At 32.1% G+C, this 19,090-nt stretch overlaps 2 protein-coding genes across 2 annotated transcripts; both read left to right on the top strand.

Annotated features, from left to right (window-relative positions):
- The first annotated feature begins 7,678 nt into the window (after positions 1 to 7,678).
- On the top strand, positions 7,679 to 8,636 carry LOC122583234. The gene is made up of 2 exons (XM_043755659.1): positions 7,679 to 8,545; positions 8,610 to 8,636. The coding sequence occupies exons 1-2, from the start codon at positions 7,679 to 7,681 to the stop codon at positions 8,634 to 8,636; spliced, it is 894 nt and encodes a 297-aa protein (XP_043611594.1).
- Positions 8,637 to 8,697: 61 nt separating this feature from the next.
- LOC122582972 lies at positions 8,698 to 10,118 on the top strand. The gene has a single exon (XM_043755405.1). It carries the CDS (start codon positions 8,747 to 8,749, stop codon positions 9,950 to 9,952), a length of 1,206 nt encoding a protein of 401 aa, XP_043611340.1. The 5' UTR covers positions 8,698 to 8,746; the 3' UTR covers positions 9,953 to 10,118.
- The last annotated feature ends 8,972 nt before the right edge of the window (positions 10,119 to 19,090 follow it).

The raw sequence follows: 19,090 nt of genomic DNA, 5'->3' as shown, positions 1-19,090 counted from the left end.
TCAACTATATCCATTACCAATAATCCTGTTAAGCACAGTAGGACTAAGCACATAGACATAAGGACTTAAAGGAAGATAAATGATGGTTCGATGAAGATTCGGGTCAAGATTCAAGACTTAAGATGAAGAAACTTGTGTTGACGTGAAGCCTATGACCATGTGTTAATATTTTGGGCATAACTTCTTCATACGAACTCCGTTTCTGACGCATAAGTTGTCCATGGAACCGAGAGAGAAAGATCTACAACTTTCGTGTTGAAGCTGAAGCCTCCATCGCTGCTCATTTCTCTCTAGCGCCGCTGGAAGTCATCCTGAAGCTAACCAGCGCCGCTGACACCTTACCAGTGCCGCTCCTCACCCAGAACCTTACCAGCACCGCTGGGAGTGCACCAGCGCCGCTGGAAGTAGGTCGGCCAGATTTGGACTTTTCGAAAACCAGGAAATACCAACCCTGAACCCTAAAATTGGACAAACACTTATTCCAGACGACTTTGGAGCTGCTCCTAGGGTATTTTCTCCATATCTAAACCCTCCTAACACCCTCAAATCATCCAACCAATCAAACATAAATCCATAACAACAACATCATCATATCATCAATCAGAAGGTGTGGGTATTTGGTTCGTGAGTGGATCGGCCGAGATAACAGCCGTGGTCGTCGACATCTACCGCATCACAATCTTTGTTTGATCTTTCTTTTACTTTTATTATTTTTATTAGCATACTTGTTTGCAAGACTTATTTTATTGACAATTATTATTATGGATTTATTTATCATTGTTAGTAGTATTTGTTTTGCCATGAGTAGCTAGATATTTAATCATCTACTAAGATGATGTGACATGATTATGTGATGGTTGCATGCTAGATACACTTAACGTCTTGTCGTGATCTTAACATATTTATTCTTTATTATTTATTGTTGAATTATTGGTTGTGTGTGCATGCTTGTAATGGTATTATTTGTATGTCTACATGATCTTGATTGTCTAAGGTTTAGATAATTGGCTTTATGTCATGGACTGGTAAAGATGAATTCAATAGTAATAGGATTAAGTGTGTTAACGGATTGGTAACTCGGTAGACAAGATTGTTATTTAATAGTTAAACAAACTAATTAGTTAGGCAACTATAGGTGGACAGGGTGGTACTCACACTTTTAGCTAATCAGTTAGGGGATTTGAGTAGGAGATACGGATTTGTTAGCGGATAGGGTGGTACCCACGTGACCGAGTCTAGTGAATTATTTAGATCCCAACTATTGTATTGACTAGTGCAACCTGAAACATATCATGGATCTGATTCAAAATAGATAACTTTTAATTTAATTGTTTAAAACAACTCTCTTTCAGATTAATTCTTCGGAATTACTAACTTGCTTAAATTACTAACTGCTTTCAAATCAAACTAACATTTGGTCATTAAATCAACCCCCGCCCAATCTTAGTATTACTTGATCTCGCTTAGTTCTTAAACATAGTCCCTGTGAACGAACCTGGTCTTACCTAATAGCTATATTACAAACGAACGGATCCACTGTCCATGAGTGTGTGTTTAGTTTGGTATTTCCTTGATTTTATAAATTTAAAACTTGACCGCTTTTAATTATACACAAACGACACATCAACATATGATCAACAACTAATCCCATTAAACATTCATTGACAAAATAAATGAATACATATGCTCATCATAATATACATGAGATCAACAACTAATCCTTTGAAACACTCCTTTAATAAACTTGTGTATGTGACTATACGTGCATATGTGATCAACAAATAATCCTATGAACAATTCATTTTCAATATACCTGCATACATATGCTCATCGTAATATACATGTGATCAATAGATAATCCTTTGAAACTCTCTTTTATAATAAACTTCTATACGAGATTGTTCATGCACATGTGATCAACGACTAATCCCATGAACAATTCATTTACAATATACCTGCATACATATGCTCATCGTAATACACATGTGATCCATAGCTAATCCTTTAAACCAACTCTTTTATAATAAACTTGTATACGAGATTGTTTGTGCGCATGTAATCAACAAGTCAACAACTAATCTCATGAACATTTATTTACAAAATAGTTGCATGCATATCCTCACCATAGTACACATGTGATCAACAACTAATTCCATAAAACATTCATTTACAAAATGTTTGCATCTATATATTCATCGTAGTACACATGTGCTTAACCATTAATCCCATTGAAAAATAATTAAATTACTAAACTCAATATTATTTATAAAAAAAACAAAAACCAAAAAACAAAACGTGTAGGCGGTGGACATCACAGACTTTTACTAGCTAATCCCAAACTAAAATAGAACAAAAAGGAATTATATATGGATTGAAATGGTCAAACATGGAATGGTCACATTTTTGGTGATTTCATATTGTTTGACATCCCATCACACAAACAAGAATTGAGTTTCCTTACGTTTCACACTTTTACCGTCCAATCGAATAAATTAATGGGATTAATTTTTTTTTTTCTTGTTTTTGATGATTTTGATGATTCTCTATTGTTGATGCATATTGTTTACCGTCGGTTATAGCCTCAGTATATCAATCCGTTTTCAATGTTATTTAGTATTGTTAATTCCATGTTTTTAGCAAATGGTTTTAATTCAAATTATGCTGCACCCTTTTTCATTAATATATTATTGATATTTAGATTTTTAGTTAATTATCAAAATGCATATTTTTTTATCTAAAGATTTAAGGGTGATGATCTTTTTAAATGGTTTTAAAAGTTTTTGATTTTTTAGAAGTTTTAAAAATAACTTTTCAATATATATATATAGGATAAAGTTATTTTGATAACTTTTTTTTTGCGAGAACCTTTGAAAACTTTTTAAATCAAACCCAATTGATGATTGTTCTGTACATGAAAAATTTTTTTTATTGTTTTCTAAATAACTTATGTGTAATTTTGAAGTTTATTATCGTGTGAGCATGGATTATCATCCGTTATACAATTATGAGGAGATTTGGATTCTTGATCACATGTGCACGAATGTTGCTATGATTACATGTATGCAAGTCCATCACATGTAATCATAGAAATATTCGTGCACATGTGATCAAGAATCTAAATCTCTACATAATTGTATAACGAATGATAATCCATGCCTCGACACAATTATAAAATTCAAAATTACACACAAGTTATTCAGAAAACAATCAAAAAATAATTTTCATGTAAAGAATAATCATAGGTTGGGCTTGATTTGAAAAGTTCTCAAAGGTTCTCGCAAAAAAAGGTTTCAAAATAACTTTTCACTATATATATATATATATTGGGAAAATGGAGTATGTGGCTGTTATACACCCAAGCTTAGGTGTAGAACCCTCCACATACTAATTTTTTAATATATATGTAAATGTTTGGCCCCTGTGAGTTTTATGGATTAAAAAAACAAAATGTGAAAGGTTCTACACCAAGCTTAAGTTTATAACAGGCACAAAAACCTTACGTTCATGTATATTTAGCCTGAATCTTTGTGACTCATCGTCTCTTATAAGAATCAAGGAATAAAACACAATTTCTTTTTCGTTTTTGCTTTTCTAGTGGGTAAAGATACTTTGCCGGTTTGCCCTAGCTTATACATCAGTTTCTTTTTATGTGCATGTAACACGAGATTACTTTGCTTTTGCTTTTATTTATTTCCATATTTTTGTTTTCTTTCTTCTCTAGTTGTTTTAGAGAGACTTTTATCCTATCTGGCTTTTGCATGTACAACTATAAATCGCTACATATATGATGTATACTGCTGCGATACATCCCCCCCCCCCCCCCCCCCCCCCCCCCCCCTTTTTTTTTTTTTCTCAATTTTCTCCTTGTAATGAAATAAATAATCAACCCACCTAATGTAAAGGTTGCAGTTCGGAAGAGCCATGAAACAGTTAAGTCTATTGATGGTTTTCTGTCCGATAACTAAAAAAAATTGACTAAGTGATATTCATTGCAAATGTTAGCCTAAATTTATATCTATCTGTTTCATGATTTTCAGATGCAAATTAAACCCTTTATACACTAACTTAAATAATTAAAGAGCAAAAGTTAAAGAAACTTCTAAAAACCCTTCATAACTAATGTAATTATTAAGCTAAAATCAAATACACTTCTTTTTTTTAAGACTTGACACGATATTGATAGACGAAGAAATTAAACGCATAAATCAGTAGTAAATTCCGTTACTTTGATTTTTCATTAAATTATTTATATTTGAATTTACCGGTTTATTTTTTCATAATTTTAGTTACATTCTTAAATTCATTGGTTTGTTCTTTCACAACTATTCTTAAATTACATATATTTAATTGTATCTTTAATATGTTATATACAATCAAAGTATAAGGATTAACATGTCGGCATTTTTTCTTATAATTATTACAAGGATTTTTTTTTTCCTTTTCAGAACTAAATTCTACTATACTACTACTTCTAAATTACACGTATTTCTGTGATGAAACTTAAGACTATCGAAGACATTAATCTATCCTTACAATGTGGGAAGTGAGACTCAAATCCAAACGGGTCTTCTAAATGTCAAAGACCTTAACAATGTACCACCAACCTCGTTGGCATTATTGATTTAGGAAAATGCTAAATTAAGTTGTTAGGGTACAATTACGTACATAAACAAATTGTACCATTCCATATTAAAAACTTACCCCTGAATTTTATGATAAGTATATAACTATATAATTCACTTTAATAAAAGCCATTAGGAATTCATTTAACAAAACTTATTAATTTATCATTGTCTGATTGGTTTAGAGTTTGAAAAAGAAAGAGTAAAAGTTAGATAAATAAGAGAATACTTGATTAATAAGTAAAAAAAAATACTTTGAAAATTAAAAGAAAAACTAAAAAATAATATAATCAGGTGATACTCAACCGACATATATGATCATTAGTCTCTTTACTATGAAAATCGTTTGTCTAAGAAGCAATCTACATCCCAGGTTCTTTCATATACTACATGCAAAAATTGAATTGAATTGAATTTTGTTGTTATTGTATCTTATTTACAACTAGTGCTTTGATAGTTATTTATGTATTCCGTCGTTAAAAAAACAGATTCATAATGTATTACGAGTATTGTAGTAGTTAGCTCTCCACTAAACTTTTTGACGAGGAATAATATTATATATGTTATTATACGTACGGAGTATTATTCTCCATTATTAGCCACTTTTTGTTTGTTTGTTTAATAACATTATATGTTAAATTATACAAGACTTTAAATCATTTTTTCATTTTCAATTCTTTAACAGTGAGATAGTTGTTAAATTTACTTGAGAATACACAATGACATCTCAATAAACCGTATGCGCAACTCGAACCCACATTTCACATGTTCATTCTCGTTAACCACTTTTAAAAAATACCCACAATATTACTGCAAGGAAAAAATCTATAGAATGAAACTTGAACTCAAACAACAACTTATCACCCTGTCTGAAACCAAGTGCCTTATTAATCACTTTTTATTGGTCCGTTTCGTTACTTTGAAGACGTCAGTCGCCTCTGCTTTTACCCTTTTTCTTTGTGTAGTAAAACATATGCTTCTATATATTCACTTCAAATCTGTGTCTACTCCTTTGCATCACTTTGTTTCTACCCAATGAAGGAATAATAATCAAAGCACACAACGTACATTATCTTTATGCAAATATAGTAACCGCAGCAGCCACCTTCATTTTCAGGTAACTAAAAACTTTCCCACAATACCTGCCATTCTGTGGTCTAATATAGAGGTGTTGAAAATGTTGGTTATATAGTATAATTAACATGATTTTATATTGGATTAACTAGTTGAACAAGTTAATTTTATCTATAATTAACGAGTTAGGAGATGCGGAGTGTATGCTTGTTTAGTTATGATAAAATTAAATATTAGTTGATTTATTTATAGGAAAATGATTAATCAATCTAACTCATATGCCTAAAAATCAACCTAAAACCTTAAAAATTTAATATGTGGATTCCACTAATTCTCTTTCCTAATCTTGCCCTCTGATTTTTTCACATGTCATCATCTTATTATTAGGCCTATCTTTAGACACACCAATTAGGTTGATTTATCATTATCCTTATTTATATATATGCATTGTATATCTTTATATATTACTCTATTTTTGTTTTAAAACAAAGTTCTCGTACATATGAAAATAAATAAATCAGATGAGACACTATGTGGTCCTTTTGGTCAACACAAAAGAGAAGAGGGACAAGGAAGTTACAAAGAGATATTAGATAAAAGAAAGAAACGGTTCTTTTGAGTTTTGATTGTTCTATCTCTTCTTTGTCTATATATTTTCTTTCAAGGATGTACTATCGCTTCTCTCTCGCTCGCTCCGCACTCTCAAGAAATATCACAAATTCAGTTCTTAAAATTTCACATTTAATCCGATTAAATCATTTGTGTATAATATCCACAAATAGGTTTAATCTTATAGTGACTACACGATTTATAAAATAATCCAAGCGATATCATATTTGTTAGTTTTCTATATTTCCTGTTCTAAACTTGTATATCACGTCCATATTCAACAGAAAATAACCAAACCCAAATAACCCGATCCAACCTAAATGGATTTGGATGAAACGCGTTGGGTTATTTGGTTTACAGGTCGCTATTTGGGTTAACTCAAAGCTTACATGGTTTGGGTTACGGGTGAAAACTTTATAATGTGGGTCAACCCGAATAACCTAAATAAGATGTTTTTTTGTTTTATACTAACAATATAACACTATGTCAAATTTGTTTAAAGTATATATTCTTGAATATTAAGTTTCATTTATAAACAACATCAGAAGCGTGCCAAGTTAGATAATAACGGATGTTAAAAATATAAAATGTATCAAATGATAAAAATATAAATATATAAAAAGTTATATATTTTAAAAATATGCTTATTTAGTATCAGGTTTTCATTATTTCTATATAGTTTGTAATTTATTTATTTTGACTATTACTTTCTTCTAATAATATAATTTTTTTCCATTCAATAATTCAAAAAATTAATGCATAATTAAAATTGTTTCAATAGTTTTGGATATAAAATTTTTCCATGCTAAACTTTTAAAGTTGCACTTAAATTTATCAATCACGTAAAATTTTGGGTCACCCAAAACCCGAACCAAAAAACCTGAACCTGGAAAAACCAAACCCGAATAACCCAAATCTTATTCGGTTTGGGTTATGAATTAATTTATATCTTTTTAAAGACCCGAATAACCCAAATAACCCAAATCACAAATAACCCGAACCATCAACACCCCTAGTCTAATATACTAACTTAAAGCTTTATCACATACCATAATATACTAACTTAAAGTTTTATCACATACCATGCTAGTAGGCAATTAATGTGAGGTTAAGTTATGTAGAAACACCATTTATGAAAATAACATTTTCAAAAATAACATTTTATTGATAAACAAATTTGAATTACTAACAAAAGATTAAAAGGAAAGTAACAACTAACTAAACAAAACAAGAAATCGAAATACAAGTAGAAAGATTGGAGATATACCCCTTCGAGCACTTATACGAAGTTGAAAAATAACAACTAACTAATCATGATTACTATATATTTTGCAGAAAAGTTGAAAAATAAAAAAAAAATGATGAGGCGAATGATGGTGGAAATTCCAGTCCCTCAAGAATGGAAAGAGTTATGGAATAGATGGGATCTCCGAGGCTTCATCATCTTAAGTCTTTCCTTGCAAACCTTTCTTATATTCGTTGCTCCTTTGAGGAATCGAATTAAAAGCAAGTGGGTAATGGTGCCGTTGTGGTCTGCCTACTTGCTAGCCGATTGGGCGGCTACCTTTGCCGTTGGGCTTATTTCAAACAGCCAAGCTAACCCAAGTGGCGACTACTACTGTCACAGAAAGGTTAGGATCGCCGTCGAGAATGAGGACCTTCTTGCCTTCTGGGGGTCGTTTCTTTTGGTGCACCTTGGTGGTCCGGACACCATTACTGCTTTCGCCTTGGAGGATAACGAGTTGTGGCTCCGCCATCTTTTTGGTCTCGTTTTCCAGTGCATAGCCGCGGTTTATGTGTTTGTTCAGTCTCTGCCACAAAACCGACTATGGATTCCTACAATGTTGATGTTTATCACGGGAATCATCAAATACGCTGAGAGAACCAGGTCGCTTTATCTTGCAAGTGCCAATAGATTCAAACATTCATTGCTGAACCCAGCCGACCCAGGCACCAATTATGCAAAACTAATGCTTGAATACCAATCCAGGATGGAAGCAAACCTACCCACTAGATTTCATTTTGTTCAGGAGCCAGCAGCTATAGGTGGTACCAAATCAACCGATACGCCTGATAAAAAAGGAAGGTTAACAGAGTTGGAGGTGGTTCAGTATGGTTACCAGTTGTTTAATAAATTCAAAGGGCTGGTTGTCGAATTGTATTTCAGCCGAAGGGAACAGAATGAGTGTCGAGATTTCTTCTTAAATCGGAATGCAGAAGATGCTTTTAAAGTGGTTGAGGTTGAGCTGAGTTTCATCTATGATGTTCTCTTCACTAAGCTTCCCGTGGTGTTTTGCAAGACAGGGGCTATTTGCCGAGTTTTCTCTTTAGCGACGGTTTGTTCAGCAATGGTGTTTTTCATATTCAAAAGCAAATCCAACTTTACCACCACTGATGTTAGTATCACGTACGGTTTGCTCCTTGGCGCGTTGGTTCTGGATATGACTTCACTAATCATGCTTTTGTTTTCGGATTGGACCATCATTTCTATCCGTGAATCACCTGATATTGATCAGCTCCAATACTCTTGGAAGACAACCTTCTACACTGCACTTCTCAAGCTAAGGACAGAAGGTATACAGCGTAAGGACACGTCAAAGTATGATCTCCCGATAATTGAGGAACAAATATTAGAATCTCGTAATCGTAAAGCTGGGTGGTTAAAACGAAGGTGGTCTGAATCTGTTTCAACTTACAATCTTATCCATTACTGTTTGCACCCACATTGGACGAAAGTTATCTGTGAAAAGTTGCACTTGGATAGTGACTTTCTTGATAGCCTCGTCCATGTGCAGCATAAGGCGTTCACCCCACACCTCAAAAACTTGATCTTTGGGGAACTACAATTGAAGACAGAATTCGTAGACAGTCGGGAAACGTCGGAAGAGATTGGTTCAGCACGAGGAGATTGGGTGCTTCGAGTCGAAGCAGGTTGGAGTAGCTTACTCAAGTATGTTGTAGATGTAGACTACGATCAAAGTCTCATTCTATGGCACATCGCAACCGAGCTATGCTACAACAATGAGCTTTACGAGGAGTACAAATTGAAGAGATGCAAAAGAAACACATTTCCAGATCACCGAGAAATGTCAAAACTCTTGTCAGATTACATGTTATACCTGCTTATAATGCATCCGAGCTTGATGTCAGAAGTAGCTGGCGGTATTGCACAAATACGGTTCCAGGATACTTGTGCTGAGGCCAGAAGGTTTTTCGATGAAAGAAATGTTAAAGAACTAACTCCACTTCAAGAATTTACTAAAGAAGGTTGGGAAAAGCATATTGATCTTATTCAGGTAAAAGCCTGTGATGAGATTCTTAAAGTACCAACGAAAGGAGTCATGCCGGCCACGATAAAGGGTCACCTAAGCAAATCATTGCTATTTGATAGTTGCATTTTGGCAAAAGAGTTGATGCAGATACAGCAGGAAAAAAACTTGAATAAATGGTTGATTATGAGCAAGGTATGGGTTGAGTTGTTGTGTTATGGTGCAAGGCATTCACGAGCAAATGTTCATGCAGCACAAGTCAGCAACGGTGGTGAGCTCATTTCTATAGTTTGGTTATTGATGAATCATTTTGGTGTGGGAGAGCAATTCCAAATCAACGAGGGACAACCAAGAGCAAAACTAATTGTTGGCAAGTAGTTTCACTACGTAGTACTGTGTTTCAATTCTCTTAATTTGTAACTGTGTAATTCACTAAGATGCAATCATTAATGGACATTTAGGATAGTCTATAAGCTTCAGTTTAATTTCTATACATGTTTATGTCAATGTAACAAGCATTTAATCAATAATAACCTTCAATTCATTTTGTACTGGAAGTGATATTCGTACCATTTATTTTGATTGATGTACCACAATTGTGCATTACTGACTTGTACAATCAGTTACACAATTTCTATATTGTGGTACATTAATCAAAACCGGTGGTACGAATAGCACTTCTTATTTTGTATCGTCTCCCTCTTTCATAGTAGTCATGACATTTAGTACTTTGTAGCTAGGTAAAATGTTACACCCAATTTTCAATACATTTTAGAAAAGGAAAATTGTTAATTAATCCTGTTGATATATCCTCTTGAAAATCCTCATAACAATATGACCATGACATATGGTGTGATCAAAAAGATAAGATTAATGCTCCATTCTTGAGTTAATTTTGGTATGGAAAGGATAGGAAAAGAAAGAGGAATTAAAGCATTCTTGAGTTTTTTTACATAAAGAAAAGATTGGAAAAGAAAGGGGATTTTAATGGTTTTTGGCTCAAATTTTTTCTGCCCAGATCTGGTCGGAAAGTGAAGGAGAGAAACATTTTCTTTAATGTAATTACCATCATACCCTTTTACACCTAAGAATCCATTTTCTCTGCAAAGGGTATTTTTGTAAATAACACTTTCCTTTCTTTCTAATTCATGTAACTCAAGAATGGAACATACTTTTCATTTTTTCTTTCTTTTCTTCTCTTTTCTAATCTTATCATTTCTTATTCAAACCATAATAACTCAAGAATGAAGTGTAAGAGAAAAAGAATTAATAAATTACATTACCTTTATATCTATGTAAAATGATTCTTTTTTCTTAAACGTACATATGTTTATATGAAATGTATTTTAAACATGCACCCATTTTTGTTAAAGTAAATTAGATTTTTAGCTCCTATAATACACACCAAATTACTAGTATATTCTCTAGGTTTCAAAAATTATAATTTTCGTCTAAAAAAGTTTGCTCCATTTGCGTTTTGGGTCTAAATCACTGACGGACATTAGATATGAGGTCACGTAACTTGTACATGATGAGTATATTAGTTATTCCCCTAACACAGGGACCAAAAGCGTAAAAAAAAACAAAACTTAAAAAGTTATCAAAAGTATATCGAATTGCATCTTTAACGAAAAGATGCGAAATTTTAATACTACACAACTTATGTTATATTTAAATTAAACAAGAAAGTAAACAAGAAGATAAATAACAAGAACAACGACAAGTTCAATTGTAATAAATCAATGCAAGTATAATCATATGTATCATTGATTAAACGATGAATACATGGTCGATCTTACAAACTTGACTTACAAGAATACAAATGAACAAGGTAATTGCTAAGTCTAGACACACTATAAACTTGAACAATTACAAGTGACACACACTTTCAAGGTGACTAACACACTTACTACAATGCGGCTGTGTTGCTTTATATAGAGAAAGAATTAGGATAACACAACCTTTCCTTGATGGTGATAGATGGTGGTTGTCGACGTTCCATTGGCTCCTTGTACTTCCAAGCAAGAGTCCTTGTCTTCTTTACCAAAATGGGTATGAGAGAGAAGACCCAAGTTTTGGTCCCAACATGTACCTTTATCAAGTAAGGTATGTTACAGTTGGAAGAACCACCATATGACTCTTGTCTTCATATGGTTTGAATACTTCCCGCCATGATAAACATTTGGTCAGCATACACCCGCTGAAGAGAGTCACTGGACTCGCTGAAGACTTGCTGACGATACATGTCAGCGAGTAAATCTAATCAGCGAATCCAAGACTCAACAATATCTTTTTTTCATCTAACGATTTACGATTTGTAAGATAGAATATTTTGAATGATATGGATGAATTATAATTTATTATTTAAGAGAGAAAAGGGTAAGGATAAATGTGTAGTCCAGAATTGTTTTCACGTTCTTTTTTATTTGTGAGTTCTCAAATAACTTTTTCTTTATAATGATAATACATATGTTGAATATATTCAATTGATATTGTCGTTAGTTTTTTTTTATATTTTATTATATTATTTATATTTTTAATACGCTATTGTCGATAAGTCTTACAATAAAAATAATATAAACAAAAATATAGATTATGTTGTAACATCATTAACTTTCAGCTATATTTTGTTATTAGATAGACATGTATGAAAAAAGACAATTACGTGATGATGTAAAGCGTCCTAGTATTAAGCGGACTGGTTGCAAGGCAATGATACGAGTGTCTCTGTCAAAGCATCTGGGTGGGTGGTTGATAAGTTCACTAATGAACACAATCACCCTCTTGACACCCCATCGATGGTATTCAAACAACGACATCTTTCATTGTTCCAATGAATGCAAAGATGTTGTAACGTTATTGTCAAAAGCAATTTGACACCATCACAGATTACCAAAGTAGTCAACGCTTTTAGACGTTACACAAATGATAGGCTTACCCGAGTTCAATGTTCTGCTATTGTTAGTGATCAAAGGAAAAGTAATATTGGTAAAGAGTGCCATGGAGTTATCACACATTTCCAAGCAAAATCAGAGTTGGAAAAAGATTTTTATTTTGCATTAGAATTGAATACAGATGGTACACTAAAAAATGTGTCTTGGGCATATGGGACATCGAGATCATCTTATTGTCAATTCGGTGACATTGTTGTTTTTTATTCAACTTACAAGACAAATAGATTTGGCTTACCATGGACAGTCAATTTTTGTTTGGAGGTGCATTGTTGGAAGATAAGACAGAGACAACCTTTACATGGTTATTTAATTTAAGCAGTTTTTAAATTTCATGAATGAATGTCCACCCGTCTCTAAAATAACAGACCAAGATATAACAATGGGTAAAGCTATTTGTAAGGTTTTTCCAAACACAAGACATCGATATTGTATTTGGCATATTCAAAGGCATATTTCGGAGCACCTTCAACCGCTATGGTCTCGATATAATGATTTTCAACATACATTCAATCAATGGGTTAAAAGTCAGAGTATTGAAGATTTTGAATCTGGATGGGAAGGTTTGAAAGAAAAATATAATATAAATGATGATAGTTGGTTGGGAAACATGTTTAAGTTACGACGCAAATGGATCAAAGCCTATCTAAAAGATACACTTTGGGCTGCCATGACAACTAGCCAACGAAGTGAAAGTATAAATTCGTTTTTTTTATGGTTTTGTGAACTCAAAAACCATGCTAAATGAGTTTGTAGTTCAATACGACAAAGCTGTTAGCTCACGAAGAAGTGCAGAAAAAGAAGAAGATTTCCGAACTTTGAATATAAAACCCACGTTACATAGTGATCATCCAATAGAAGCAATGGCAGCAGCATGTTATACAAGAAATATCTATGACATGTTCAAGAAAGAATGGAAGAATAGTTTTGACTGTGGGCATGAAACGATACACAAAGATTCTAACCAGGTACAATATCGTGTTGGGTATTTGAAGGGTAATAAAGAAAATTGGAAAAATGTTGAATACAAAACAACTTCATACTGTGAAATCTTTCCTACTTCTTCATGTGCCAAGTTTGAAACGTGTGGAATCTTATGCAAGCATATCCTCTACATCATGAGGAGAAAATCACCGATGTTGATTCCTAACCACCACATATTGCCAAGGTGGACCATGAAAGCAACAAATAAGGTTGAGGTTGGTGAAAGCAAATTGAAAGATTCTACTGAAGTACTGATCATGGTATTAAAGAAGTCAATTTGTTAAGCTTATGGTCCATTAGAACAAAATTCAACAAGGTACTTGAAGAAGGACGAGATTCTCTCAATGAAATTTAGAAAGTTGATGATGTCGTTACCAGTCTTTTGGAAGAACAGATTAGAAGGAAAAAACAAAAAAGCAGGATGGAGGCAGAGATCGATAATGTTCTTTCTTCTCCAATGCAACTTGCAACATGCGGGAACACATTGCAACAATTTCCAGTTCTTGATCCGTTAGTTCCAGCCAAGACAAAAGGGTGCCCAAAAAAATCGACAAGAATAAAGTCTAACATAGAGATGGCTATGGATCCAAAGAAAAAGAGAAAGTGTGGTTATTGTCAAGGAACCGGCCATAACATTACCGGATCTCAAAGAAAAAGGGTTCATGACTTAGTTCTTATATTGGCTCATAGTACGTATGTGATCATATTTGTGTATACTTTTCGTCATGATTATTTCTAATAAATTGGTTGTTGTCTAAAAGACTTTATATCTTACAATATGTTTTATCTGGCATTTCATATGGATAACATTGAAGCAAATGGGATTTAACTAATCCTAAGCTATCCACCATTATTAGTTTTCTCTCAAAGTTATTTGCCAATAAAAATTTATTGTTCAACACCAGATTGTATGCAGTTGATTATTATTAAAATATTTGGATGTGCAATGTTGTTAAAATTTTAGTTTATTATATCTTGGTTGCTTTTGGATATTATGTTAATGTTAGAAATTAAATATAGTTTTCCTTTGTTGTTATAAATATTCTTTGCTGAAATGTGATGCACAGACAATATGAACATAAGAATTTATTGTTAAGAAAAAGTTGGAATGATTTAGAATTTGTTATATGAGATACAGAAGATGGTGTATCAAGAATTTGTGACAGTAGTATATGATGGATTTTCTTTTTAGATGGTCTAATTGTTAAAGGACTATTTTGCAAATTTTAAGAAAAAATATACAGGGAATTGCCTATATGGTTTAGCAGGGATCATATCATCGTGATGCTTATAAGTTTTTTGATTGCACTTTTTATGATGTTGCCTGTTTTTTCTCTACTTCTTCAAGTGCCAAAACACACACCACAACAACCATTACCACCTTATTGTTCATCCTTAGAACTTTAGAAGAGAAAACCACCCATTATTGTCATTTTTGTTCGTTGATGACGATGACTAATAAGGATGGTGGATCAAGAATCGAGGATTCATCGTATCCTCTTGGAACGGATCTAAATACCATCATAACAGATTACGTAGATACGATCCAAGCATATTGTAATTATGAGCGCCCTGCTGATTTTTCAACTCCTCCTTTTTGTAACAATCTAGCTTGAAAGCATCATGAACAAGAATAATAATTACACAAATGCTAATTAATTTTGAAAATACTAGCTTGATTAGCACCTACCTACTATATATATGCTTGTTCATATTGGTTTTTGGATTTTGGATAAAGTGTTTTCCTGCGGGTGTTATGCCATAAAAACTCCCAACCTTATTAGTGCACCTTTTTATTATCTTCATGTATCTGGATTGTGTTTTGCTGCGGTTGTTATGAAAAATTGTAATTTAAATTTGAAGGAGATTGTTGTTGTATAAAACATATGGAGAAGAACGATGAAATGATGACTCAAGCCAATACTAACATTTTTTTTTATCTTCTTTGCCCATGCGAGTATATTAGTTTTTCAAATTTTTACATGTAGTCCATTTTATTTTATCAAAATCTTAAAATCTTTTCCATCGAATTTTGTTAAAAGTTTTGAATTAAACAACCCCTAAAAATTACTTGGGCTTTTCATCTCTTTTCATTTACTTCCACTAATGTCACGCAATCATCTACAAATTGGTCATGTTTGTTTATTATTACCCATATTTTCAGATAAAGATTTTACACGATATAGTCACTTCACGGTAATGGTTTTCTTCTTTTGAGGTATTTTTCCAAAATTTCCAACAAAAACAAATAATCAATATAACTGATACATAACTCAACAACAATTCACAAATGATATATTATATTGTTAGTTATGCTCTAACTCCTAGTAACAAACTTTATTACAAATTCTCAATCAAATTTTTATCATCTTGCAATTAAAATAATTATGCCCTAATAAATAATAATAATAACGATAGCTAAATGCTTCATACTTTTAAATTGCTCTAACAAAAAAAAAAAAGAATTAAGGTTAATAAAATTTACCTCTGTAGTGTAAAAAGAGTATCCAATAATTCAAATAGATAAAGAAACATTAAATTTGGATATTTCATGGTGGACAATATAGAGAAAAAAACATCATAGACATTAATTAGGAAGGAGAACATCATATATCTCCTTGCTAAACATTAAATTCACATATTTACCCATTTATAAAATATATTATCACATTTCCCTAATCTAACCTTTTAAACTCTCATACATACCCAAATAAGTTATTTTGATAATAACAAACTTTAAAATTCTTTGATAATTATAAAAAAGAATAGTTATGGACCATTCTATTATTTTTCTATTCTCTTCTTTTTTTTATTTGATTACCAACATTCATATACCACTCTGTTAGTGTCTTTAAAATGATATTCAAGTGTAATCATATCTACCAATATACTAAAACAGGGTTGTGTATTTTGTTTATCTATACTTGGCGCATTTCTAGCACGACATGTGTCACTTTTGGTGTAATTAAAAAAAAAATTTAATTCATAATTACCTAAATGTAATCAAATACTAATCCTTATATTTAATATAAAAAAGATTTTTAATCGAAATTTGGCGCATTCCTTGCACGACATGTGTCACTTTGTTGTAACTAGAAAAAAATCCTAATTCATAATTACATAATTGTAATTAAATACTAATCTTTAGATATAATATAACTATATAATTTCCATATATATGATTCATAAAAAAATTTAATAATGTTAACAACTAATATATCAATACGGAATACAACTAATATATATGTTAATAAACATTTAATTAAACAAATATATATATATATTATACAATCCATGGGGTTTCATATAATATGTGAAGGGATCTGTATCCAAATTTAGATATTTAACAGTCACATATCTCTATTCTCTATATAAATGTAATTGTATCATCGTGTATTATATAATTTGTACATCGTACGGGCATTAAGACTAGTATGTTATCAACAAACTGTAGATTATCAACAATCATATGGCATCGAGGTTTTACTTTCCTTCTTTTTTTTTTCAAACCTCAATGAGTGTGAAACTTTTCATTAATGGTATATGAATATCCCAATAAAATTTAGAAAAATATACTATTCATTACATATACTGTAACCTGTGAAGGATACGTTTAAAATATGAAATTGTATTTGGATGAAGTTTTTGATAGCTTTTATATAACATCAGAAAATAAAATAATAAATAGAAATGCTCATATATCCTTTATGAAATTAATTGGGAAAGAACAAAATCTATACAAAACTGAATATGAAATTTTAGAAAAAGAAAATGAAAAAACCTCGATCAATTAAAAATTATTATTATTATTATTATTATTATTATTATTATTATTATTATTATTATTATTATTATTTTGTAAAGTTAGTTTCGATTCAGACGTGCTGGAGGCAAATTTAACCAACAAATTGCTGGACCTCCAACCCCTTACTCATGGAAAATACCTTGAGATGAGAACCCAAGACTCGTACCCGAGACCTTGGGGAAAACTCGACTCCGGGGACCACATAGTGGATTTAGAAAATACTTCTGACCAACCCACCTAAGTGGAGTTGTTTATTCAAAAATATTATTTGATCGAAGAAAAAGGGATAGAATGGTTAGTAGCTAATATATTTTCTAATTATCAAATGGTATTAAAAATGGAATTATTATTAAAATAATGTATTTGGGTATGTACATGAATTTGAAAGTTTAAATTGGATATTTGTGGTAATATGTATTTTAAATGGGTAAATATGTGAATTTAATGTTTAGTAAGGGGATATATGAGATTCTCTAAAAGCGAAAATGTCTTAATGAGATTGTGTGAAATACATAGTTAGATTGTGACTTTGTGATTTAGTGGACTTAGATAGAGGGCTCTTCTTCTTTGGGTTGCGGACCTTATCTATACTTTTATAATCTATAATCTATAATAAAGAAAATACCCCAATGTTGAAAGTTACATGGGAAGAAACGAGTAAAAAATCCTTAATAAGTATATATTTTAAAATATCCACATTAGGTGCTACTTCATACTCATATCAAGGTTAGTTCTTCTATCTACAAACTTCCACCACTTCATTCTTCATCCATTTATCGTTAATTAGCGACTTCCCTTGTTGTATTTGCTGTCAAATAAGGTAAAATGTTCTTGTTATATATATATATATATATATAATGCTGGCTCAGAGAGCCAATAATCTTTTGCTACCTAGTACGAGTATATTCTATATAATCGAGCAAGTCGTTACTTTGCTTGGGTCTAGTTAGTTATCTCCCCGCCTACTACAATGGATATCTGCATTACTTTTCTCCAAGTTATTGTAGCTCGCAATTAAAAGCTTAATTTGTGGAATACTCATGGGCGGGCGGTGTGGGACTTTTGTTACCCGATACAGACCGGAACATAAAAGTTTTTCATTTCATGCCGACTCTATCAAGTCTGGATCACAAGTAATGCTTTTCTTTATATCTTAAAACGACAGTAACATGTGATCTGTGATTTGGCTGACTTGGCAGCTTGTGTTTGGTTGGTTGGCTATTACAATGCTGGCATGGCTGCGTTCATTGATGATACTCTCTCCGGGAAAAATTTATTTTATGGAGATGAACACACGTCTTCAGGTACATTCTGGCCATCACGTACTTTTAATTCACAAGGGAAGGATGCATGGTAACTAATCAGGTGTTTTCTCCATTCGTTTACAGATTGAACATCCCGTGACTCAGGTGATTGCTGGTCAAGTGCAGATTCCTATATCAAGTGAGTTGGTAACTTGCGGTATATTTTCTACTCATATCTTTTGTCACAAGTAGCTGCTAGATCTCATTTCTAGTCCAGGTTTTCATACAACTAGGGGTGGCAGTTTGCCAGCTTCGAAAAGAATGGGTTGATTTTGGTTGTTCCTGTATCAAATACATCTATATCTATACTTCTATACTACTATATAAAAATCATACCCCTATGTTGAAAAGTTTACAATTTTGGGACATGCGAAATTACTATTTTACCCTTAATTAATTAACTTTCACAATCATTCCATAATCTAAAAAAAATATATTCACTATCCCTAATTAAAAATCAAATATCTTTGTA

The sequence above is a fragment of the Erigeron canadensis genome, chromosome 9 (genome assembly GCF_010389155.1).
Source record: "Erigeron canadensis isolate Cc75 chromosome 9, C_canadensis_v1, whole genome shotgun sequence".
Classification (NCBI taxonomy): domain Eukaryota; kingdom Viridiplantae; phylum Streptophyta; class Magnoliopsida; order Asterales; family Asteraceae; genus Erigeron; species Erigeron canadensis.
This window is presented reverse-complemented; position numbering and strand designations above follow the sequence as displayed.

Bases quoted from the DNA above. Each gene is read 5' to 3' on its own strand.
- LOC122583234 (XM_043755659.1), top strand. From the start codon at position 7,679: ATGGTGGAAATTCCAGTCCCTCAAGAATGGAAAGAGTTATGGAATAGA. The intron at 8,546-8,609 runs GTTGAGCTGAGT...TTTGCAAGACAG, and splicing joins ATGCTTTTAAAGTGGTTGAG to GGGCTATTTGCCGAGTTTTC.
- LOC122582972 (XM_043755405.1), top strand. From the start codon at position 8,747: ATGACTTCACTAATCATGCTTTTGTTTTCGGATTGGACCATCATTTCT.